At 45.2% G+C, this 26,463-nt stretch overlaps 1 protein-coding gene across 4 annotated transcripts in view; it reads right to left on the reverse strand.

The window, feature by feature from the left end:
• Positions 1-26,463, reverse strand: part of LOC142557690 (histone-lysine N-methyltransferase SUV39H2-like) — a 113,735-nt gene that overhangs the window by 60,683 nt on the left and 26,589 nt on the right. For 3 of the 4 annotated variants that reach the window (XM_075669716.1, XM_075669717.1, XM_075669715.1), the window contains 3 exons: positions 23,267-23,414; positions 9,461-9,703; positions 2,327-2,560 (listed from right to left, as the gene is read on the reverse strand). In XM_075669716.1, coding sequence (XP_075525831.1) covers positions 2,327-2,560; positions 9,461-9,703; positions 23,267-23,414 — 625 coding nt within the window. The remainder of the gene's footprint in view (positions 1-2,326; positions 2,561-9,460; positions 9,704-23,266; positions 23,415-26,463) is intronic. The other variant, XM_075669718.1, reaches the window with a different exon arrangement.

Below are 26,463 nucleotides of genomic sequence, written 5' to 3' on the forward strand. Positions count from 1 at the left end.
TTCCTCGTCCAGTGACACTCATCTACTGATCTATTGTCCTCTTGCTACCTGTGCTTCACTGATGCACTGTCTGTATTGTGACTTCCCTTGTCAACAAGTCCGTAGTGAAGTCTTCCAAGTGCCTCAGGTCCTACCCTTAAAGGGCTCCTCGCCAAGTTTGGGCATTGCAAAGACAAGCACAATGTATATATCGCTACTAATCATGTCTGCAAGGTATTGCACCAACGTACACCACTAACACAGATGAAAGTTCAAGCAGCAGCCAATGCGCCCTCACTTTCAAGGGGACCCAGCAGGGTCCCCTTTCCCAGTTTCCCAGTAGGGAGATTTCATACCAAAGGCACATCCTCGTCACACCAAATACTCACACCGTCATCAATTATGGCCCATGAATTTGGTAAATCACCTATAGCAGAATGTGCAAAACCATCACTGGAAATGAATCACACAGCAAGAGGAAGAGAAGAAAAAAGGGAAGGTGGGGCTTGTGACATAAACGTTACATGTTCCATTAGCTCTTGTATGGAAGAAGCCAGGGAAAGAATGTCTCTTGCATGCACTAGTCAGGGGGAAAGAGAGTGTCTACAATGCCAGTGGAAGCTCGTTTCCTGGTAGCATAGCATTGCGACACTTCAATTTCTCTCATTTTCTCTAATAATGAGCCAATAGGAAAATTTTTGTAGTAGAATGCTCTCCAGGCAACACCTACAATGTCCAATGCGCGACTAAAATTTCTGATGCTGTCTGGTACAGGTCCCTTTACCGGGCAGCACTTGCCAGCACTATGCAAGTGGCTGGCCTCTCTTCTTGCGAAGGGAGGGAAATATGAGTGAACTCAATAGCTCTACTTGCTTCCTGCTATGGGCACCTGAGCTGCGATTTTGTAGCGATGCCTTTTACTGATGCTATTGCCATTCGGCGCTTTTCGCGTTCACGAGTGCCCGTGTTCGACACTCCCCTGGGGGTGGAGTGTCTCTTTACCACTCACGAATGTGAAAAACGCGAAAGGCATTAGCATCAGAAAATGGCATCGCTACAAAAAAAAACTGCCCTAGTGGAATGTAGTAGGACAGGTGTGCTTCTGGGAAGCCAGCCAGGTCTGGGGCCTTCGAACGCCTGAAAGACCACGGACTTCTCTGACGCATATCGTCGCTGCAGTTCATCGCGAGCCACTGTTATTGGCTTATAATATAATATAGGCATATAGTGAAGTGTGGCTGATTGAATACTTCTTTGGGTTAATGTCCCCAAAGCAGCACCAAGCCTCTGATGGACAGTGTCAGTGGAGGCCTCGGTATTAGCTTTGATTACCTAGGGTTCTTTATCATGCACATAAATCTATGTGCACAAGTGTGTGTGTGTGTGTGTGTGTGTGTGTGTGTGTGTGTGTGTGTGTGTGTGTGTGTGTGTGTGTGTGTGTGTGTGTGTGTGTGTGTGTGTGTGTGCGCACGTGCGTGTGCGTGCGTGTGTGTGTGTGCGCGCGCGTGCGTGTGTGGGCGCGCGCGTGCGTGCGTTTTTTTTCCTATTTCACCCCCATCAGCATGTGGCCGCTGTGCTCGGGGATCAAACCCACAACCTTTTGCTCAGCAGCAGAGTACCATTGTCACTCATGCCAGGTCCAAGTCAACTGTGTGGTGACAGTGGTATTGTAGGGCAGGATCAACGACAAATAAATGGATGAGGGTGATGTTGCAATTCTGACCAGCATCAGAGAGAGTTTATGTAGACAGCTAAAAAGACACCTTTAAGCCCGAGCAATGGAACACATCTGGAATCATCTGGAAGATGTTTCTACAATGCGATGCAACTTGACAAGAAAAAGCTAGGGAAAGCAAATATTTTCTGTTTATTTTAACTCTCTGCTTATGCAAACATATGAAAAACTCAATGCAGCTTACATTAAGTACACAAGAAAGTGCGGCTACGCTTTCTTCTGTGCAGACAACCTTTCTGTTGAGTTTCCAAGCTTCCTGCTGCAAAGCAGCCTGCAACGTTTTTGAATTCAATGTTGTGTTCGCAGAACTGCCTGACAGCTTCGTCAGAACTGGAATGAGACTCAAGATGGGTGCTATTTGCTTAGCAGTCTACTTTGTTCTCTACGGCGAGTATTGGAATACAGTCCGAATACCAGCTAGGGTTTGCTGGCTGGGCCCCAGTGGTGCGGCTTCCCCAGAGTCTGGAAGCATTATCCATTTTCAGCTCGCAACCTCTGTTCCGATTTAGAAAAGCCCACCCCACCCTGCTTATACCATTTCATGTAAATAGCAAATGAAAAAGAAAGAAAAGGAGCCAAAGAGAGAATGATTCATAGTAACAGCTGGCACACCTTGCAGCCTCGCTGCACAACTCTGTTTGGACAGTTAATGTCACATCGGCACAGGCGGTTGCACTCAAAGATGGGGCTGCCGAAGGGTGCACTCAAGGTGCCACTGGCTGTGTAAGCGAACTTGACATCGTTGTAGGCTGGGCAGCAGCCCTTGCGGTCCGTGTAGCAGTTCTCACAACTGCAGCCCATCTTGGGGTCGTCAGGGAATGAGACACCAGGTCCCGGCAAGAAGTCCTGCATGGGTTTTAACATTAGGCCTCTGAGAAATGGCAAAAGATTTTTACTGCCAAAGCAAATCAACGGCGGTGTACGTTATCAAGACCGTGTTTTTTCTCTTTTTATGTATACAATGCTTCATTCAATACCTCACAAGGTTTTGAGAAAACAGGAACTGATTCAGTGCTAACTAAATTTAATAAGTAGTCGACAGTATTAGTTTGTAGTGGTATGACTGTGAGCTACAGCACTGCAGATAAACACTGCCTGAAGCGGAATTGGCATGTGTAGTACAACATGACAGCATGCCTGGCCTGAGTGACCGCATCTACCTGCCCCTACAGTAACCATTGCACTATGGCCGCTGCAGCTCCCTTTTTGTATTGCCTCCACAGGTTCAACTAATTACGATATTCAGGGTGTCTACCAAGTTGACATTTCCGAATTCCCCGAGTTCTCCAGGTTTTCCCTGAGTGCCCTTGCAAAATTCCCTGAGTGACGCAGAGCTATGTTTTATGTCAAGACAGGCTGAAACCATGTCGCCCGATGCTGTCACTATCTAGTGAGCATACGAAAACCAAATAAAAAAAAACTACTTGATCCAGTTTGAATGCTAAGGAGTAGTGTTTGTGTTATTAAAAAAGAGAATGGAAGGAAGGGCTTAGTAAAATGCACAGCAAATAAGATGTCTTCGAAAGAAAATGGCAAATCGAGTCAGAAATTCTCAAATACAAATAAAAAGAAGTTGCATACAGAAGCAAATATTTTCGTATACAAGCTATTTCTATCAACTGACAGCAAGCTCAGTGGTACTAGGCCCGAACTTTGTCACAATTGAGATTGTCTCTCAACAACTCGTAAGTCAACCTCAACTGTCTTGACATAGTCTCAGCCCACGCACGACACGTCAGTGTTTTGTTTCATTGTTTGAAAGAGTTTGTGTTGGTTTGGATGAGGGACACCTGCATCTCGGCATCAGCCAACACTTTGTCTTTTGAGCTCAAGCTCCTTCAAAACGGCGGCAGCACGCTTCCTTTCCTGTTCATTCCTCAATGCATAGGTCCTTCCTGTTCCTGTCCTCCTTCCACCACTCGTTCACCCCATGGACAGTTTGAAGCATCTTTTTGGTCACTTGCACAGTCCACATCCGATTTTTCGAACTCCCTAGGGGCCGCGAGAACGTCCGAAAAATCAGCCAGTTGGAAAAAATAAATGCATGTCATTTACTGCCCTTAAGGACTCAAACAGCCCCAGGCACATTCGAAAAAGCTTGGAAGGCCTGTCGGTACACATATTAGGCATATCAGTGCTCGTACTGTTACAGGAGATACCGGGTGCACGCGTGTATAATTAAGGAATACATACCGTGTCTCGTGGCAATAGCCCCTTCCCACGCTTATGCTTCACTGCAATACTTTTGCATATGTTTCACCAAGTAACACTTCTTAACAGAGGTGAAGCTGACTCTCGGGAACCGGCATTATGCAACGCACCGCACTTTCCAAGCTTCTAACCAATCACGAGGACCACAAAGGCGGAGTCGGTGCCACTGCTGACAGCAGCGAATTCTTTCAATGGAAAACGCGGCACCCAACGGCAAGAAGCTTAATAACGAATGTCGAAGCAGCTGGGTCTAGCGTTGCCGCAGTGGTGGCTACGGATGCCAGCGGATCTGCATGTCAGACCGCCGGTTCGAGGCGGCGAGGTAATCAAAACAGCAGCGGTGGTGGCTTTGATTAATGCCCATTTGGATCTGCAGTCACAGCGAAAAGCGCCGGAAAATCAGACGGCAAAGGGTCCTTGCGTCCGAAATTTCGGATGTTCTGATACATTGACTCTATGGGGTGCATGGTGGTGCCACGAAGCTGTGCAAATTATCGGACATCCGGAAAGTCGGTCATTGACTGTAAACAGGCAACTCCTCCAGCTGACGACAGGGCGTCAAAGACGATTCCTGTCTGTTACTTGAGCCAGCGTTACCACGACTTTCGACCACTTTAATAAAATTACAGCTAATTTTCCCTGATAGAGGCACAAATTCCCCGAGTTTGCCCTGAGTTCTTCCAGACTACTCAAAATCCATGAAAATTCCTGGTTTTCCCTGTTTTCCCGGTTGGTAGACACCCTGGATATTCCTAAACACTTTCCTGCTCTACACTCTGTCTCAATTATCACAAGAGCACAACAGCACCACTCCTCAACAGAAGCAGCCACTACGGTTCAGTGACACTTTTCAGCAAAGCCTAAGCTAGCAATAGGGTTGAGGATTCGGCGAATTGGTATTGCATTCTAGAACTGGTACAGTGCAACATACAAAGGAAGAATCAAGCCGAGCCGGCCAGATAAAGGAACAGAGCACTGACTTCCAACTGGTTTAGTAGCAAGTTGCACGAAATATATACCTACAAGAAAGCATCAGGACAAGTCATCACAACACTTCACAAACGTCACACCGATAGAAGGCTACACCATCATGGGTCACAGAACACACAATTTCGTCATGCAAGGTTAACCCTTTGAGGGTCGATTTTTTTCGCCATATGTGACCGCCCAGGGTCGATTTTTTTTTTTGTTGTTGTTGCAGATTCCGACTCTTTTTAGAGACTTATTTAGAAAAAAAATTACTGCAATTTTTCTAGGGTGACCGTAAAATGAGAAAAAAATATTTTGCGTTGGTATATATGCACTCTTCATTCATGAATAACAACAATAAAGAAGGAAATAAACTTATCAGAATTAAAAATTTGATGCATTTTTATGCACATGGTTCAAGGCTTTGAAAATCCGGACATGAGAATATTTCGCAAGCCACAAATGTTCCTGCTCTTACACTAATACGTACGTCCATAGCGTAATCGAACTGCGTAGGTGCGCGCACTCAAAAAAACTGTTTGGTTGTGTGCCCATCAAAAAAAGCAACACGTGTGACAAACTTCTGCTAATCTTCATGTTATCGCCAACCAGCTAGGGCAATTAGCTTTTGCGATCCTTAAAAAAAAGAAAAGAAACGGAAATGCATGCATGGCGGCATCCCTCCTATGCGCACCTCTGTGAGCACTAAACGAGCAAGAAACAAGCGGTTGCCCTTTGAGAGATTAGGAACGAGATAGCCATCAGTTTTGCAAGCGCAAGAAACCGAAACCGCCCGCGAAACAAAATCCAAACAGCCGCCCGCCTGCGCGCATGCCAATGCGCGAGCGGTAGCGAGCAGTAGGAACGTGTGGGAGCAAACTAGCGCTAAAACAAACCATGCAACGAAAACTGAGAGAGGGAGGCACGCGAAAAAAATTCCCTGTATCCCCACATAGTGGCAGCACATGACAGAAAAGAAAAAGTTAGGAAATTGGCACGCTTTTTAAATGTACAGACGGCGGCATAAATATACGGCATCGACCATTTTCGGACTTGTTCACGACGCCGTATATTTACGTCATGACCATCAAAGGGTTAAACTGATCAAGAAATCTTGCTTCCTGTGGAGATAGGCACAAAGATGGCGCGCTAACGCACGTGCTGCGAGCCCTTGCTATGAGATCAGCTTCAATGATCTCCCGTGTAAGTTGTGATTGGCGCTTCTTTAACACTTCACACCGATAAAAATTCGGTTTACATCCACAGTCGCTACAGTCAATTCCTAAGTGTCCCTGTATAGCCAGTGCACATTGTAATCATGTTCTTTTAGCCTTTCATTAAGGCAGCGACCAGTTTGACCTATATATCTCTTCCCGCATGATAGTGGAATTGAATAAACAATTCGTCTTAAGTGACATCTACCTTGCTCATCATGACCGGCTGCTATTGAGCATGCTAGATAAACAAAGTGTCGTCAAAGTATGCCGTTTTGTAGATGATTTTTGGGACTTTGTAGATTGTGACAACGATGCTTTCCAGCCCACATCAGACGAAATTGTTAAAAATTTAAACAGTTGCTTTCATCCGCTTGTGTTCACCCCATGAGATGCCCACTGACAACAGCTTACGATTTTTAGACCTCAATTTACTTCTTTCACGTGACCCATGTATGCTGGATGTATGAACCAAGAAACGGGAAACCTCTTTTATCATTTAACTCAGCCCATTCTAAGCTGGTTAAGCGAAGCACAACTAATCTTTGTCTCACAAATGCCCTCAGGAAATCCTGTCATTATACCATGCAGCGCAGCTTTGCAGGTCAAGATGATCGACTTTTGTGTGTCGGGTACCCGCCCACACTACTGTCGGCCATGGCAGAAAAGCTATTAAAGCAGCTAAAGAAGGATAGTGACATGGAAGCTCAACAAAGAAATAGTGATCACAAGAGGCCTGTAGTCATACCACATTTGCATAACGTCTCTCAAAGATTAAAAAAGATTGCCCGCAAGGGTAACGTGGAAGAAGTGTTTTCTGTGCCGGTTAAGCTACGCAGGCTCTGTACTGTCGTAAATGCGTTCCATTCGCGCATTACTGTCTGTTCGACTATGCACAAGAAGCGTTTTCAGTCATGCGTTGTTGGAGTTGTTTATTCAATTCCACTATCATGCAGAAAGAGATATATAGCTCAAACTGGTCGCTGCCTTAATGAAAGGCTAAAAAAACATGATTACAATGTGCACCGGGCTATACAGGGACACTTAGGAATTCACTGTCGCGACTGTGGATGTAAACTGAATTTTTAGCGGTGTGAAGTGCTAAAAAAGCACCGATCACAACTTACGCGGGAAATCATTGAAGCTGATTCATTTTATAGCAAGGGCTGGCAGCACGTGCCTATCTTGTGCCTATCTCCACAGGAAGCAAGATTTCTTGATCAGTTTAAGCTTGCATGATGAAATTGCGCGTTCTGTGACCCATGATGGTGTAGCCTTCTATCGGTGTGACGTTTGTGAAGTGTTGTTACGACTTGTCCTGATGCTTTCTTGTAGGTATATATTTCGCGCAACCCGCTAATAAACCAGTTGGAAGTCAGCACTCTGTTCCTTTATCTGGCTGGCTCGGCTTGATTCTTCCACTACAACTGATATTCTTGAAAGCGCTTTCGAGTCAAGGGCTAGCTGTCAATATGGGGCAAGTTCCCGAACCACAAGATGCAGTTTAATCTGTATGTCACCTGAATCCCCAAAAACAGCACATCAAAACTGAAAACTGTTGACGTGAAGGCATGCATAAACGATGAATATTCAAACGATGCCTAAATTTGACATCCAAGTGGTCAAAATTAATCCGGAGTCCCCCACTATGGTGTGCCTGAAACAAATCATGGTTTTGGCCCGTAAAATCCCCAGAATTCTATTCAATGTTAAAACACGTTGACACAAAATGAATGACGCTACCAACTCTCTTGCCACAAACATGAATGGGTTGAACCACCTAATACTACATCTGTTTCTATAACATTTCCCATTCAGTATCTCTTGGAACACAATGAAGTGTGCACAGTCGACTCTTGTTACAATGTACCCTGATAATCTGACAAAACACATCCGTTTTATCTGAAGTCCGTAATATCCGAAACGCCCCACTTCCGAAACGTTCGTCACAATGTCTAACTTTATTGCAAAAAGTGAGTGACAAACATCCAAAGTAAAAAACAAAGAAAAGTCGCAGCTTCGCCCGAAAGGCAACGCACCGATTGCGATAGCAAATTAAGTACGCACTTAGTTTACATCTCAGATCGTTGTCAAGATACGGTGCCCGCGCAGGTGCGCACTCTGTCCACATCGCAGATCGCTTTCAAGATACAGCGCCCACGCGGGCAAGCACTTTGTTCACATCACATATCGCTTTCAAGATAAGGCGGCAGCGCCGGAAGCAGCAGCCGTCGGAGTAGAACAACCCTCTCTCGTATTCCTCCCACCCTCCGTGCCTCGCGCGCGAAAGATGGCGCGTTTCTACCCCGCCTTTCTTTCTCGCATGCGCGATACTGAGCCTTGATTGTTGGCTGGCCCTCGCAAGTCAGTTGTCAGCCCGTGTCGACATGGCAAAAATTCGTTTTATACGGCCAATTTAAAAAAATAATTGCCACTCACTTTGTCCACTGTAGCCAATAGTCCATTGTAGCGTGGTCCGTTAAAAGCGAACTTTGTTGAATTAATAAAATAGGTAGAACTGAGTATGTATGGCTTATTATATCCGAAAGTCTGTTGTACGCAGGTCCATTGTAACGAGCCTAGACTGTATATCTGTTCACACAGAAACCCACAAATCTGTTACAGAATCCCGTTACTTTAGCTTCGGATATTTCTAACCTCTTCTAAATCAAGCAAAAATCAATGGTCTCAAAAGTTTGAACCACCTTTTTTCATGACAGCTCACTCTGTCCCTGTGGAGCTGAAAAACAACAGGGAGCTTTAGATATCGTGTACCCAAAGTGTGGGGTAGCAAACTGCTGGGTTTACAAAAGGATGCAGACAGAGTATGGCACTTTGGGAGCACAAAGATCCCTTTGGGTAACGCAAGCCGTTTGGGTCTGCAAAATCGAACTCTCGAATGCTACGAGATGTCATCAACACTCCATCAACATCTTTCTCCTGCGCTCGTGGCATCCAGTAAATGACCTCTTCCAGACAAGTTACTATAGCAAAGGGCGGTGAAAATGTATTCACTACATAACCTAATGCACAGGACTTTATGCAATTGTTTTTCACATCCAGAAGAAAGGTCAAACAACCCTATCTCTAGCAGGCTGGGGGATTATTTGTCCCAATCCCATTTTAAAGGGGATGCCAATAAACATTATCATCATCATCACCAATGTCACTGTAATTTTTCTTCTTATAAGCTGCTTGAATGCTTTCATTGAAAATATGGTTGCCTCTATGACACATTTGTGTGAAACTTTTGGGAAATTTGGTAAACTTTTGTCACTTGCTGCAGTAGAGAAAGGGTTAGCGTAACTTCAATGTTCCAAATGCGGAAACCCGATTGCCAATTCAATCATACCCTTATGTAGACAAAGCCAGGTGGTGGTGCTTCCTGGTCAACGTTGTTCTCTACGCGCAGGAGAGGCTTCGTTGTGTTGGCCTCGTATGTACCAGAGGCGACCTGGATATACGTTTCCCACTTGCGGATGGTGTGGGCCAGTGCATGCCGCTCCTCAACTGTTGCCACAAACAACTCCCACGACCCAAATGCCTTCGCAATGCGTGTCAGCTGTGCTGGCCGATGTGGAGACAGGCGCAGGACCTGGAACGTCAGGGTTGGGAAATTGCTCACTGTACCCAGAGAAATACTGATGTGGCACGCAGGCAGATGTCAGAGAGAGAGAGGCCTTAACAATGAAAGTTCACTGCATTTTATTTCTCAGAATGCTGTCTACTACAGTCCACTCTCGTTACAATGGACCCTGATAATCCAAGAAAAGATGCCCGTTTTATCTGAAGTCCGTAATATCCGAAACACCTCACTTCCGAAAGTTTGGTTGCGATTTGTAACAACATTATTGCAAAGAGTGAGTGACGAACATCCAACGTAAAAAATAAACAAAAGAAAAATGCAGCTTCACCCAAGAGGCGAAGCATCAATTAAGATAGCAAATTAGTAGACAGCTATTCAAAGTAAGGATAGTAGTTTTATTGGCCATATAAAGCTGTAAACATTCGCTTACTAACTAAATTAACAAGCACGGTGTCATACGCGCACAGGTAAAGATGGATAGACCTTACTCGATGACTACGGAAAGTTGCTGTCAAAACGTTGAAGTGAGGAAGTGCGATAGCAGCAGTGAGCGAGTTGACCATAGTGCTGTCTCTCGCTTCAACGCAAGCTAAACATCGAAAGCACAGCGCGTATGAAGCTACCGGCACCGAGCGATTGCACCGAGTTCACATTGCAGATCCTTGCATGTCAGCTGTTAGCCTGTGTTGACACGGGAAAAGTATGTTTCGTACGCCCGATTCTGACAAAAATTGCCGCTAATTTCGTCCGTTGTAGCCGACAGACCGTTGTAGCGCAGTCCATTATAGCGAGCGCAGACTGTATTATAGTTAACGATGGAAAGGAGGAAAACTAAATTGGGACAGCGAAATTTAAATTTGTGTGTTCAGTCAAAACATCAAGTGCAACATACATTGTACTTTGCAAGAGACACAGAAGGGCAACTTTATCTGAAATCCATCAACAAATTACTCTTACATTTATCTGAAAGGTCCAGTTCATGCTTCATTTCTATATGACAGCACACAACTGCTCGTTGTGAATCACAACAACAAATATAAAACAAGCACAATAATGTGATACATTCTTTTTTTTTTTTACACCATGGTTTCAGTTTTCGTGATAAACGAATTCAGTGCACCAGACTGGTCTCCCCTCATTCAGAGCACACATGCAACTGACCTGCTTGCACCACGACCCTGGTATGGCTAAATGCCTTCTGGGTGCATGTGGGTTCAAGGCAACATTAAAGGCCAACTGTAACGAAATTTCACTTTGACTAAATTTTTGAAAAATGAGAGGTATATACTAGGGATGTGCGAATACTCGATTATCACTGAACTGAATCGCATCGTGAACATTAAGAAAATTCAACTGGTGAACTGAATATCTACTACTAGATTTTTTTCAAATATTCTATACATTTGGAATAGAGACTCACACAGTACCACACATTGCGTGCCCTGTGGATCCCCTAGTGCGCGATACCGCCCAAGTGAGCATTTCACTCAGTTTTTGGTGCAGAAAGAGTGCCAAGCGTGCCTCGGACGGGCTGCCACGGTTGACACGGTAGCAGACTTTCTCACTGTGAGTGCACCCTGACTTAAGTTCGGTGCGAAGATCACACACACAGTGCCTGAACGCCATAATATGCAGAATGGCACATCATTGTCCTGGGCCGCCTCTGTCGGTACAAGGTTCATCCTGGCCAACAGGACATATCAAAATGATAACGCAACACAGACAGAGGGAACGGCAACGAAAGCAGCTCGTATTTCACAAAGTGTGAAGATCAAGCCAATTATCCACCAATAGGCACGCAGATTATGTTGCATATGTGGCAACAAATTTAATGCCACTTCAACAATTATCCATCTAACCCACATGCATCATCTTGGCACCGATCACTGATGACACACCCGTACCAACGAATTAAGTGAAACTTCATTACTAAAAACACCACTTTTAACTAACTTTTCAGAAATCCCCCGCTGACTTCTTATGCTTTTCAATGTAATTTCAGAACTACGAACTTCAGAATACCAAACTTTTCAGAATAACGATCATTATTCAGTTTCAGTGCCATGTTAACACCTGAATACTACAAACTAATATTCCGAAATCTGAGGATTCTTATATTTCTGTGTATGCTTCACGGCAGTCGAAACAATAGGCTAGCAGATGATTAGGTGCAGAAAGTAGACGCCATGGTGCACGGGCTCGAAAAACCTGAGACAGCGCTAAATAAAAAAATGCAGGAGAGGATATTTTTATCTATTGCAGAAGCAACCACGCATTCAGTTTTGCGAGCGCTTGCTAGAGGCAGGTGTCACCTAGCAATGGAGGTTTGTCTCTTCCTTCTTTCGGCCTTCTTTCTGCACACGCCTCTTTCTTTTACACTTCTTTCTGTAGCCGTACTAGCTATGCATGCGGAGAAATGTAACCTCCGCACTCGCAGTGATGCTATACGTTTGCATTTTGCACGTTCCAGGCGGTGTCCTTTATGCGCACTTCACTTTGGTATAGTCCAAGTGTCCGCCTCAAGCGAGACAGTTGCTGTGTCCACGGCAAGAAATGTGAAAAACAAACAAACAAGCAACATTGCACTTTGGAGGCAACATGGAGCTTCCTTTTTGTCAGCAGTTTCCTCAGCGTTAGCGCCTGCTTCATGCGCGTCACTCTTATACTGTTCTTCGGTGGTGCATGGCAGCGGAATCTATGGAAAATAGTAACAGCACGAGCCAAGAGCCAACAGCGACGTTTTCATGGACAGCTCAAAAGGTGACAACTTATTAACTCATGGGTTGATCGGCGGAAAAGTTGATTTTGAGGCTTTCACTATAACAACCTTTCAGAATAAAATAAATAATTTTGGGCGGCCCCACGCAATTCGTTATATCGTTATTTGATTGTAGTGGCAAGCATTCTGTGATGGCTTGCTGCCTTTTACCACATAATCCAGCAGGAGAATTTTTGTCACAACCACTGCCTACCGTATTTACACGATTGTAAGTCGACCCCTTCTTTAAAATTTGAAAGTCTGAAGTTGGGGGGTCGACTTACAATCGAAATCAAAACATTGCCCCGCCAAAAAAAAAGCGATACCAACGAGAGCTACAACGTAGTTACAATTTTATGTTTGCTCTATGGTCCTACCCGTATCTTTTCGCTATCCCGCGTGTTTGTTTGCTTTTCGGAAGGGTTTTTCAACATTTTTGAGAGTCTTACAGTGCATGCAACACTCATGGGGGGTGTCGATAGTTGATGGAAGCGCCGCTGTTCCCATTTGCGGCGGCACCCTTAGAACCAACGCTGCTTAGAACGGCCACATTTCTTTCTCTATAGAACGGCGGCGCTTGCGGGGAGTATCGGTAGTTCATGGAAGAGAAGACAGCGTTCGTGGGTTTCTCTTTCTCTGTTTAAAGGCATTGGCATTCGTTTGACCAACTTTTTGACGCGCTCCACTTGACTGCCGGCTACGTGCTACTTCTATGCTTCCCAAGTCGTCATGAGTGCTGCAGGCCCACTAATCTTTCGGCACTCGTTCACAGCAGCGTTCAAGAGGGCTGTCATCCTTTACGCCGAAGAAAGAAATCACTGCGCTGCGGGCCGCAATTTCGATGTTTCTAAACGGGTGGTGCGAGAGTGGCGACTGCAGCGAAGCGAAATTTTCACCCTGTGGCGGCAAGTGAGAAATTTCCCACGTGCCGAAGTCTGGACGCTTTCCGGAGCTGTAGGCTAAGCTTGCGGCAGCGTCGCTGAAATGCGTGATCAGTCCCTGCCAGTGAAGTGTGACGTGGTCATGAAACAAGCCCGGACCTTCGCCTTAATTTTAAGGTTCTGCTCCGCCGTGAGTACGAGTGGCTGGCGGCAGAAGACTGCGAAATTACGCCAAGCGGACCTGTCAAAAGAGCCTCCCTGACGGCTGCGTGTGGTTGGGTGCATTTGGCGTGGGCTGCTGTTCTGCAAGATGTCCTGGTGCGGTCGTTTGCCAAATTTGAAATTTCGCTGGACCACGACGCGCCGTGGGACCGCAGCAACGATGACGATGGCAGCACTAGTGAAGACGAGTAGTCCAGTGACCATGTCAGCTACTAATAAATTTTCGTTATCGAATGCGCCTTCGGTTTTTTTTTTTTCCGGTCAAGCGATATGGGGGGGGGGGGGTCGACTTAGGGCTCATTCACACCGGCGACTGACAGTGGTCGCGCGACCAAGTTGGTCGCAAAGCGACCAGTCGCAAATGGTCGCAAACGGTCGCCTTTCTTGAAAAGCGACCGTTTTGGGCCAGTCACTTTCTGCGCGATTTTTCAGTCGCGCGACCGTGGTCGCAAAACTGATAAACCAATCAGCGGCGCACCGGAAGTGATCTTTCGTGTGTCTACATCCGGCCTCCTCCGGCATCGCGTTCAAATTCCGCGTAGATTCCGAGAGTTCTCGCTGAGAACGATAATCTCCGGGATTGCGACTTGCGGGTCGCGCTCAGCCGGGCTTGCCGGTGTGAACATCAGTCGCCTTCGGTCGCTTTTTGATTGCGAGTCGCAAATGGTCGCGCGACCTCCTCAAGTCGCCGGTGTGAATGTGCCCTTAGATTCGAGTCGACTTACAGTCGTGTAAATACGGTACGTCATTAGGCCTATGCTTCATTGGATGTTGGCGAAGAAAGTTACGGTTTGGTGCTGAATCGATGTAGATATATCCGCAGCAGCTGCGCAACACTTGGAAAGCTGACAAACTGCCTCACAAACAAAAGCAAGTGCATGGGACGGCAACAAAGTTATTCATGGCCGCCATCTTACAGTAGCCTCTCATTCCCAACGCCGTTTGTAGATGCACATTGTTCAATTTTTTTTAGCTTCGAGCAACCGTAACTAGACTAGCTTTTGATTTACATGGCAGGTGCGAAAATGTCATGACCCAGTTGGACACCGGATGAACGAAGTGGGTAGATAAAGGGAGAAGGGGGATGGAAGCGAACATAAAAATGCCGCGACCCTTTGGGTTTCAGATTCTTTGACAGGTAGCAAATGATGCAGAACATGACAATGCAACGGCACGGAGGGCACCTGCTTCTTACAGTCAGTGCCAGCTACACGTGAAACAGTGATTGAGTCACGTGACACAGTCCCTTTGCCTGTCAGGCAGATTGGCCTTACAATAAACCACCTGCCGTAAAATTGGGTAGCCCTTCAGTCTTTTTAAAGAAAAACTGTAAAGCAAAACTTTCTATGCAATAAATAAAAGATTGTGGCAAAACACTGGACCTCACTGGTATTCAGTCCAACAAGATGTCATTAATTCATCAGTTTCAGAGGAAAAAAAAGCATTTGATTCTGTTGAACAAAAAGATTATATTGATAAAAAAATACTGAGACTTTTATATACTGGAACTGAGTTGTAATCAGTGTTGATGTGGCTCAAGCCCCGCCTATATGGACATAGCACCCACCCCTATTGGCAGGTCTTGAGCCATCCTGACCTCTCGCAGGGGGTAAATGGCGGATTTTAATTAAAAAAACAGATTGGAATAGTTTTACATTATCCCAACCCTGGCATACTAAATTGGTGCTCCCTTTATTAAGAGTAGAACGCATTGTATATCTTAATTTCTATGCACACCCAGCGACAAAATATTGTGGGGCACGAGATCGAAGAAAAAGCTGAATCTCTCAGCAACCTCACAATGCAGTCTGGTATTTGCATTTCAGGCCTCAACTAGAATATGCTAACAACACTGTCGATACAGTTTTACTGGCTACTACTACAGGCTGCTCGGGAATTGAATGTTTTCGGAGAACCCGTGATCCGTAAACTTTTGTCGCCAGGTGTACATAAGCAAGGTCCCACGATCAAACCTCGGCCACGGCAGTCACATTTCGATGGGAGTGAACCCGTGTACTTAGATTTAGGTGCACAATAAAAAACCCCAGGTGGTCAAATTTAATCCAGAGTCTCCCCCTGCAGCATGCCTCATAATCAGATCATAGTTTTGGTACGTAAAGCCTCATAATTTAATTTATTTATGTCCATAAGTTACTAATAGCTTGCTACATTCTTGTTATGCAATGCTAGGAGACTCCCGCTGCAGCACAGTGTTTCCTTGCACAAAATTTTGTAAGCATTAAATTTCATGAATAATTTTTTTTTTATATTCCACATTCAATATTTGGATTTCTTTTTTCTTGATTCGGTTCTACATTCAATTCGAAATCTACTAGTATTCGGTATTCACATACACCTAGTATATGCCGTTGAAGCAATCTTGGCAAAGTCATAAAGCTGGTAATTGCATAGTGTTCTTGTTAACAGTCTTTAAACTATGATGCAACTCCCAACATGCTGCCTCACATTAGTACTTATGGCATAATATGATGCGGAAACACCTATAATACTCATATAGTGTCTCTCCAGACAGTTCAGAATGAAGCCATAAGAATAATTACTCACAATCCACGCTTTTCTAATGCCAATTCCCTACTATGTACACGAGAATAACATCCTTACCATTTCTGGACTCACTAAATACGCTCAAGTAAAACTTTTGCTTGGGCTAGTTGGTTCATGCTTGAATTAGTAAAGGCAAGGCGCAGAAGAAAAGGACTCAAGAAGAACACACACGACAGGACCGACACATGACAGGACCGGCGCCGGTCCTGTCGTGTGTGTTCTTCTCGAGTCCTGTTCTTCTGCGCCTTGCCTTTACTAATTCACTGAATACAACCTAGGTATTTTTTCTAGAGTTTTCTGTATAATGAGCTACCATTTTCACCATCTAACCTGATGATTCATAGTACCACCAGATTTGCATTGAATAACAATTTTCTTTTACCAAGAATCTGCACTAACTTTGGCAAACAGACTGCAGAATTCACTTCGACATAAATATGTTCCATAAAAATGAAAAACGCAAAATCTTTACCACAATTTAAAAGAGAACTAAAAATGCATTTAATATTGACAGATTAACAAGAAGGTTTCCTGTATTCGGTCTTTGTTCCCTTTTTTTTTGCTTCTTTATTTTTTTTTCACTCTTTCGTTGTTGTAAATAAACTGTTGGCATTTTCTTCCCACACAATTTTTTTCCTGCTACCATGAGATATGCTACCTTGTTAGTATTTGTAATCAATTCTGTATTTTGTTCTCTAACCATTTTTTTTACTTGTATACTACTTTATTAAATGCTACTGTTGCTTTGAGATGTTAACTATAATAACCGTTCTTGTACAGGAGGTCCCGATACAGTCTTTGACTATGGGACCTCCTCCTGCATACTAAATACAGTCAAACCCACTTAAAACGATACCGGTTTTAACAATATATCGGTTATAACAATGTGAAGATGCTGCACCATCAACTTTTGTATGTTTTGCATGGTGAAATAACCCGCTTACTACAATGCCCTGGCGCTGCATTATCGGTTATAACGATGAAGTCTGGCTGCTCAGTGTACGAGCCGAAAGGTAGTGAAATGCGAAATCCTTGAAAAGAAAAAAGAAAACGAGAAATTCGAGCCACTGCACGATGGCCCGCTTCTCGTACAGCCGCCACACGCTCATTTTTTAGCCTTCTCCGCGCGCCTTTCTCCCGTCACCCTTCCACCCCTTCGAACACGAATGGACTGTGCCCATCTCTACGCTGCACCACCCTTTGAAACATGAATGGACCGCGCCAACTGCACTGCTCGGATCATTCAGCGCAGTTCTGTAAACAGCGTAATCGCCAATGTTCGTCTGTTAGTTGCATCCAAATCGTTCCTGGCCACGTGGTTTCTCAGCCTTTCTTGACTCGCTGCCGAAACGGAAGATGACTGACGCGTCCGCTGATAATCGGTAATGCACAACGTTGCCGGTGAAAGGAAAGGGTGCAGCTATGGATTTGGAAACTAAGTGCTAACAGATGAAGCAATCACCGCAAATGTGCTTGCATAGGATAGTGACGGCGACAATGGCAATGATGACGCGGTAGGGCAGGCTGTCTCAAGGTTGCCCTCACAGGAGGCCCGGCAGAAGATTCAGTCCCCCTCCGGGGCTTTGTTTTCACAAGGAACCTTTTGTTGCACACAGTGGAGCTCCTGGATGCCTTAGAGAAGGATGTCAGCAAGTTTCGCGTAAAGCATGCAAGGCTGAGGGACATAGGGTTTTCTCGTGCAAGCCAGTGAGAATTACATGTCCAGATGCTTGTGGCATCTCAGCATTTTTTCTGGATTTCTCAAGCTGACAGGCTGCTGCGAATACTTCTTCACATTCTTTGAAAAGCCCCTTTTGGGCCCACCAAAGCACTGCCTCAGTGGTGCTCGCATATCGCTTGCCACCCGTGACACCTCTTTGCAGTTGTTATAGCAGCGCCATTCTGTAACGCCGACAGCCGCAGCTTGTTGCACATGATTAGAGCGCCCAGGAAGCATTTATACCGGTGTCGCAGGTACACTTTTGATTGCAAACGGGACCGTTCCGGATCAAAATTCTCGACTGCGATTGGCTCTCTCGTGCATTTTGTGCAAAGGAGCCAATCACGACCGAGAAATTCTATCCGGATCGGGCTTGATTGTGATCAAAAGTGCGCCGTGTGACACCCGTATTAAACGAGTGAGCACAAGCAGTAGCCAGATGGAGGAAGGTGGCGGGGAGAGGCACTGGCCTCCCCACTATTATAGTTTGCTAAGATCAGCTCTGCCATCCCCCTATTTTGATTTTTTCATGCAACCTGGTTTTAACAACTATCGGTTATAACAATAGAATTCTCATGGCATTTGAATATTGTTATAAGTGGGTTCAACTGTACTTGTAATGTGACCCAACTTCTAATAATAAATTCCGATCCTGATCCCGAAATTAGTGCGCCACAGGCAGTCGCAGGTGCTGCCTATCTTGGAGGTCATGCCAAGGAGCTGCTCATTCAAGGTCACATGTCACTTCTGCTGAGTGGAATGGTGGCACATTTTTTAGTTCCGGTATCAAAAAATGGCTATCTCTGCAAGCTTTTTGTAACGCTAGCATTTGTATTTCAAATGACAAATTTTGCATAGAGGCCCCTCTATATCTAAATGATCTCGAACTAGGCTTTTTATGCACTCCAAAATTTCATTGCAGTTGGCCTTTAAGTGAGTGCATAGACTAGCTGCTTTGTGAATATTTCCAGCATTTAAAGAGAAATACGAGCTGCATCTGCATTGCTCTTTTTCCTTGTGCCTTCCTTTTCAAATCATAATTAACCTCTAGTCCACTAAGGTCAACTGCTAATGGCATCCTTTGCAATATCAGTGGCCTGGTAAAACTCTTTGAGAGGTCTATATATTTACAACAGCACAACACTGAAAAAAAAAAGGTAGATGAGGCTCACATGACCATGCATTATGTTTCTCAATTTGTAAAGAAGAAAAAGTGCATTACAGTTCTGATGAAATGAAGTACAGTAAAACCTTGATATAAGAAACGCAGATTCTCATACATAACAGATCACTGTGACCAAAAGTGGTCAATCATGATATGCCTCGAGCAGGAGCCAATGCTTCAACAAGGGGACTTGTCATTCACCTTGAGAAAGACAAGCTTCCATGTTGAAACACTGGCTCTAACCTGAGGTATCCACTATTTGATCACTGTTATCTGATATGAAGTGCTGTGCCACACGTGTCAAACATGATTAGTTCTTTTTATGTTACGTCATAGGCAAGCAGCCTATATATATAGTTCGCTGTCACTGAAATAAAACAGTGCGGTACGTGCTCTTGGATCGTCTCCGTCACTCTGCCACCCACTACAACAGTGGCGACGAGGGTGGGACCACCCCGCGGAGCCCCCGCCACGAGCAGTGGCATCTCGGTAGCGCTGGAAGTCCTGCTGGGTACTGAAAGTAATCGAGTCTACGGAGCATCGGCGGTCATGGCCCTGGCTACGAACCTCGGTACCCCAAGTTTCTATGAAAATCAAGATAAGTGGGATATTTACTTGACTTGACTGGAGGCATTTTTTGAAGCAAATGATATTAAGACAGATGATAAGAAAAAGGTGCTCTTGGTTTCGACACTGTCAACGAAGACGGTAGGCGTTCTTGCTGGACACTGCGCCCCCCAGAAAGTAAATGGCCTGAGTTACAAGGACGCACTTACCATCCTAAATAACCACTATGCGCCGAAGACTAATGAGGTTGCCGCAAGTTATAAGTTCTTTACAAGGGATCAGGCTGCAAACGAATCTGTCCGGGACTATGTTGTTGAGCTATGAAAGCTTGCGAATAATTGTCACTTTGGCACCAGTCTGGACCGTATGTTACGGGACCGCATTGTTTGTGGCATCCGAAATCGGGCGGTGCAGCAGACGCTGCTTGAAAAATCTGAGCTCACACTTGCCCAAGCTGAAACGATTGCCATAGCGGCAGAGACAGCCGCAGTGGAAGTAAGCGCCATGACTAGACCTGATAATGAGGCAGCGGTGTGCACTGTAAATCGCGCCGATATCAGACCTTCACCAAAGATAAGCAAAGCCATACTGAGTGCGCACGCTGCGGAAACTACGATCACGAAGCAAGCGACTGTCTGCACAAAAAGGAGCAGTGTTTTCACTGTCGGAAGACTGGTCATTTTGCAAGAAAATGCCGCTCCCAATCGGGGCTCCGGGCTGGTCGTAGGCGCGATGGCGTCGCTAACGCAGTTCATTATGAGAGCGCTGTATCCGAAACGGAGGAAGGCATTATTTCATCAGTCTTCACATTGCAGGAATCGCGGGAAAAGAAATCTTTGCTCCAGGCATTCCGCAGATTTATCCGCTGGGGTGGCGTGCCCTTGAACATGATTATTGACACGGGATCACCGTTTTCTATCATTCCGCAGGAGGTGTATCTAAAGCACCGTCTGAGTTGGCCACGCTTATCGAAATGCAAACACACGCTCAGCTGTTACTTGGGCAAGCTACCCATTGTCGGTGAACTGCACCTTGAAGCCCATTTTGCGGGGAAGACTGTACCTGCCACACTGATAGTTACAGGCTGCTCGGGTCACAGCCTTTGCGGAAAGGACTTAATCCAAGCGTTCTCGCTTTTGCCGTCCGGGTTTCTCGCTACGGTTCAACCGACGTCAGCAGATCCCGACAGCCTCAGGACCGAGTTTTCTGCCCTTTTTGAGCCAGGACTTGGAAACATTCAGGGGCCACCTGTGAAATTCCACATTCGAGAAGGCGCCCAACCGAAGTTCCACAAGACGCGGTCAATTCCTTATGCTCTACATGAAAAAGTGGAAACTGCGCTGTACCGTTTAGTAGAGCAAGGCATATTATCGCCCATAGCACATTCTGAGTGGGCGGCGCCAATCATACCAGTACTGAAGAAAGACGGGTCCCTTCGCATCTGCGGCGATTTCAAAACCACAATCAATGCTGCGTGCATAACTGAGCAGTACCCTTTACCAAACATTGAAGACATTTTCGCGTCGCTACGTGGGGGATCCTATTTCACAACACTGGACCTTAAGGATGCATATAACCAACTCCCTTTGGATGAGGAGGCGAGGAAGTTGGCCGTGATAAACACTCACAAGGGGTTGTTCTGCTATAACCGTCTTCCGTTTGGAGTTGCCTCAGCTCCCGCGATTTTTCAGCGGCGCATGGAAACGGTCCTGGCCGGTCTTCCAGCCATGCAGGTGTATTTGGACGATGTATTGATAGCGGAACGTCAAGACGATAATGGCTCAGTGCTTCGGGACGTTTTGCGCAGGCTTCAAGAAAATGGTATCAAGCTGAAGGCCGAAAAATGCCATTTTCACAAAGACTCAATCGTCTACCTGGGTCATTGCATTGACAAAGACGGCTTGCATCCGCTTGAGAAGAACCTAGCAGCAATACGCGACTCGCCACGGCCTACGAATGTGAGCGAACTGCGCTCGTTTTTGGGTCTGTTGACTTATTATCACCGGTTCTTGCCACACATGTCAACGATGCTGGCCCCGTTGTATCTTCTGCTAGAAAAAGAGCATAAATGGCACTGGGGAACGGCGCAGGAAAATTCATATCTCAAGGCTAAACAAACACTTCTGAGTTCGCCTGTTCTGACGTATTTCGATCCCAACCAACCAGTGCGATTGGAATGCGATGCATCACCTTCGGGTTTAGGTGCCGTATTCTCGCACCGAATTGGAAAATTGGATAAGCCCATTGCCTTCTGCTCACGCACGTTAACACACGCCGAAAAGAATTATTCTCAGCTCGAGAAGGAAGCGCTCGCACTGGTATTCGGAGTAAAAAAGTTTCGAGACTACCTGCTGGGCCGCGAGTTTGTATTGGTCACGGACCACCAACCATTGGTGGGACTTCTACAAGAAGATCGACCTGTGCCCCCAATGGCGTCGGTACGTATTCAGAGATGGGCTCTGTTTCTAAGCCAATATAGCTACCGCATAGAGTACAAGGCCAGCAAGGAAAACGCCAACGCGGACGCACTCAGCCGATTGCCCGTGCCGATAACAGACGTGTGTCGATCGGGCACCTTACCAGAATACGTGTTGTCTTCAGAGACCCTTGACAGCTTGTTCATGCCAGCGGATGCCATACGGGCGCTGACGAACGGAGATGAAAACCTTAACATTGTGCAGCACATTGTACTGAATGGATGGCCTAAACGCTTGTCACCGTGTCACAATCACCTTCAACCTTATTTTTCCAGAAGACTGGAGCTGTCAAGCGTAGAAGGCCTGCTCTACTGGGGTCATCGCATCGTCGTACCCCACAAAGCGCGAGTTGCCATGCTCGCTGAGCTACATCGGTCACACCAGGGTGCATCTGCAATGAAAAGACTGGCTCGGACGCTGTTCTGGTGGCCTGGGTTGGATGGTGAGATCGAAAGCCTTGCACGTTCGTGCATCTCATGTGTACAAGCTCAGCCAATGCCTCATCGACAGGTTCCTATCTGTTGGCCAGAAACGGGAACCAAATGGTCAAGGCTTCGCAATGATTATGCCGGACCGATAGAAGGACGCATGCTGTTGATAGTCATCGACTCGCGTCGACTCGACGGGAAGACCCGTGCAAAGACTGCAGTTTTAAAAGAAAGGGAGAAGTGATATGAAGTGCTGTGCCACACATGTCAAACATGATTCATTCTTTTTATGTTACATCACAGGCAAACAGCCTATATATATAGTTTGCTGTCACTGAAATAAAACAGTGCGGTACGTGCTCTTGGATCGTCTCCGTCACTCTGCCACCCGCTACAACGTTATCACTTCGAGTTTTCACCTTTGAATTACTGCGCTTCATAGAGAACCGAAACCCTCAACCAAGCAAGTTTTGAAACCTTTTCCCATGCAGGAAATGGTTGCAACAAACAAAGTTACTCGCAATTCCTGATGTAACCAGGCAGCTGCTGTTTCAGAATAAAATTCAGGATAAACTTTGGCATTCAATTTCTCCACTAGTAAGCAAACTTTCTTTTGCCAAATAAAACGTCCACAAAGTTTTAAAAGGCTAATTCACCAGTCTAAGCATGTTTAGTGTCATGCTTTGGTGTCCAGTTAATGAAATGAAGTAGAGTGTACAACTAGTAGGACCCCATGTGCCATCTTCACAAAGAGCTAAGTTAGTAAAATTGCGCCACATATTGACGCACCTGTTTTCTCATGTCGCTGATGTCCTGCTTCCGGATGAAGCCGTTGTCCGGTATGGTGAAACCAGCAAGCTTGCTTAAAACAGCAACATCGGGGTCTTGAGCATTGCAGGCAAGTCGAAGTGCCCTCTGAATCAGGTTATTCTTATAGCTGCGCTCCTCAATAAGAGACACAGAAAAGAAAAAAAGAAGAGAAAAAAGGTGTTAAGAAATAATTATGTCTACACATGAATAATTAAATGTATCACTTAGGAACAATGCAGTGAAGACATTTCTGACATAGGGCAGGGGTAGGTTATTGTAGCTCACACACATAAGTGGAAAGAAGCAGGTACACACTGATTGCTGATGAGGAATAGAATGAAGACTCACTGTGCAGCATGTGTAATGCTGAAACCTCACATTACCGACTCATAACTCCCCCCCCCCCCTCCTCAAAAAAAATTTAACTACTGCACCATTCTATGAATGCTCCTACGTTTTGGTTTATCGTTTCTAAACAAGAAACCTAAAACACATATATCTAAAAGCCTGCTGAAAACTCAATCTACATCTCCACCATAACTGGTTCCTCTCAAATGTGCCATACTCCACTCCTGCCATGGCAGAAAACATCACTTACAGCGCTTACATAGACAGGGACCAAAAGAATGGCGAAGACAAGCACCGACTTCCAGCTGATTTTTATTTTGAGTAACACACATACCCTATTTACTCGCATAATGATCGAACTTTTTTGTAAAAAAAAAATTGACTGAAATTCAGGGGTGCAATCATTACGCGGATTAAATTTCCTGCAAAAAGAAAAAAAATTCATCTGGCATTCGCTACGGGATGACAACTGGTCAACAAATAGGCGGCTGCTGCTGTATGTAGTGCGGGACACAAAAAAAAATGGTGGCCGGCAGAGCAAGCCGAACGCGCTGAACGCGATTTTTTTTCTTCTCGTGAGTACATTACGTGCATTCAAACAGTTTCTTCCGTATCAGTAATGAATACTATCGGCAAGTTTGCGGCAACAACATAGCCATGTCCATTTTGAGGGGACAGAAACAGATGGGCGTGCTTAGCTGCCAGTGACATAGGAACACATGGCGGACATGCTGCGGAAACTGCGGCATTTGTCTTGACCACTATACTAATATGGCACGTTTCCGCTCAACCATTATAAAGCCTACACATAATAAAGGCAAGTTTGGTTGTAGCTTTTTTTCGTCACAGAAGTGCAGAAAGTGATGAAAGGAATGAAATGGGGCATCTGCTTAAAAGTGTTTGGTGCGTGCAGACCGCTTGGTTTGTCTTGAACAGTCGTTCGCATAGCAGTCAACAGATGGTAAGCGCGATCATTATTAGCTAGACTTGGCACATGACATATCGCTGCGGCAACTTTGGGGTACAATCATTATACGGAAAATAAAAAAATCGAATTTTGGTGACAAAATTTAGGGGTGCAATCGAGTAAATATGGTATATACCAAGACACCAAGACAAAAGTGCCCCCCCTCCCCCCAAAGCACAAAACCAGGATAAGTGTGCATTCAAAATTCAAAGGAACCATGACCGCCTCCTTAAGATGAACAAGTACACATGTGCGAGCTCAGAAAAGCAAGTTCTTTATCTGTTAATGCAATTGACAGCTTACTAACCGAGTCACCTTCAGCAATCGCAGCTGCTTCAATGATAAGTCTAGTGTTTTCATTAGGATGCCTAGCTAAGATACTGTTTTTTTCAAACAGTTCGATGAAGGTGACTCGGTTTGCCATTTCAACAAGTTGAAACGGCATTTAGTTTGAAATTTCAGCTCTTTCAGCGTCGCATAGTGACGTAATTCTTAGCAGACACGATTGTGAGCGTGCATTGTATGCACTGTGCTTGTCAGCTCAAAATGGCCAGACCTCATGAGGGGCCCTTCAACAAGTGTCACTAAACCTTTCCGTGAGAAAGCCTTTGAATGACAGTTAACAAGAAAGCACACTTTCTCATAGTGACATTAAATTTGACGATCTGATAGGGGTATACCACAGGTGCTATGAAAGAATGAGAGACTCTATAGCGTAGTGTTTCAGGTTAGTTCTAAATGCCTGTGCTTATATATGTGTACCAAAGGGTCAGTGCGTGAGTGTTTTTGCATTCTACTGATATTAGTATGAGGGCAACATTTGAGTTCAATGAACCAAGAGAACAGGCTGGCTTCAGGAAGGAATATTCTACAATGGATCACGTCCATGTCATCAAATCAGGTAATTTAGAAATCTGCAGAGTACAATCAACCTATCTGTATAGCTTTCATAGATTATGAAAAGGCATGTGATTCAGTAGAGACACCAGCAGCCATGGAGGCACTGCATAATCAAAGAGTGCAAAGGCATATGTGAATATCTTCAGAAATATCTGCAAAGATTCCATAGCTACCTTGTTCCTCCACAAGAAAAGTAGAAAATTGCCTATCAGGAAAAGGGTCAGACAAGAACACACAATCTCTGCAATGCTATTCACCGCATGCTTAGAAGTATTCAAGCTCTTAGACTAGGAAGGCTTAGGAATGAGGATCAACGGCCAATAGCTCAACAACCTTCACTTTGCAGATGACAATGTCCTGGTCAGAAACACTCAGGATGAACTGCAACAAACAATTGAGGCCCTTAACTGAGAAAGTGTAAGAGTAGGGTTGGAGATTAATATGCAGAAGACAAAGGCCAGTGTGTTCAATAGCCTGGCAAAGGAACAAGAATTTAGGTTCCCCTGTCAGCCTCTAGAGTCTGTACAGGAGTATATTTATCTAAGTCAATTAGTCACATGGGACCCTTATCATGAGAGGGAAATTTACAGAACAATAAAAATGGGCTGGAGTGCATACAACAGGCATTGCTACATCCTGACTGGGAGCTTCCAACTGTCGCTGAAAAGAAAAGTGTACAATCATTGCATTATACTGGTGCTAACATATGAGGCGTAAACTTGGAGGTTAACAAAGAAGCTGGAGAACAAGTTAAGCACTCTGCAAAGAGCAACACAATGAAAAATGTTAGGCACAATAAAAAGCAGGACGAGAGTAGTGTGGGTACGGGAACAAACTGGGACAGCCAATATTCTAGTATATATTAAGAGAAAGTGGAGCTGGGCCGGCCATGTAATGCATAGGGCAGATAACAGGTGGAACATTAGAGTCAAAGAATGGGTGCCAAGGGAAGGGAAGCGCA

This window comes from Dermacentor variabilis, chromosome 9 (genome assembly GCF_050947875.1).
Source record: "Dermacentor variabilis isolate Ectoservices chromosome 9, ASM5094787v1, whole genome shotgun sequence".
Lineage (NCBI taxonomy): Eukaryota > Metazoa > Arthropoda > Arachnida > Ixodida > Ixodidae > Dermacentor > Dermacentor variabilis.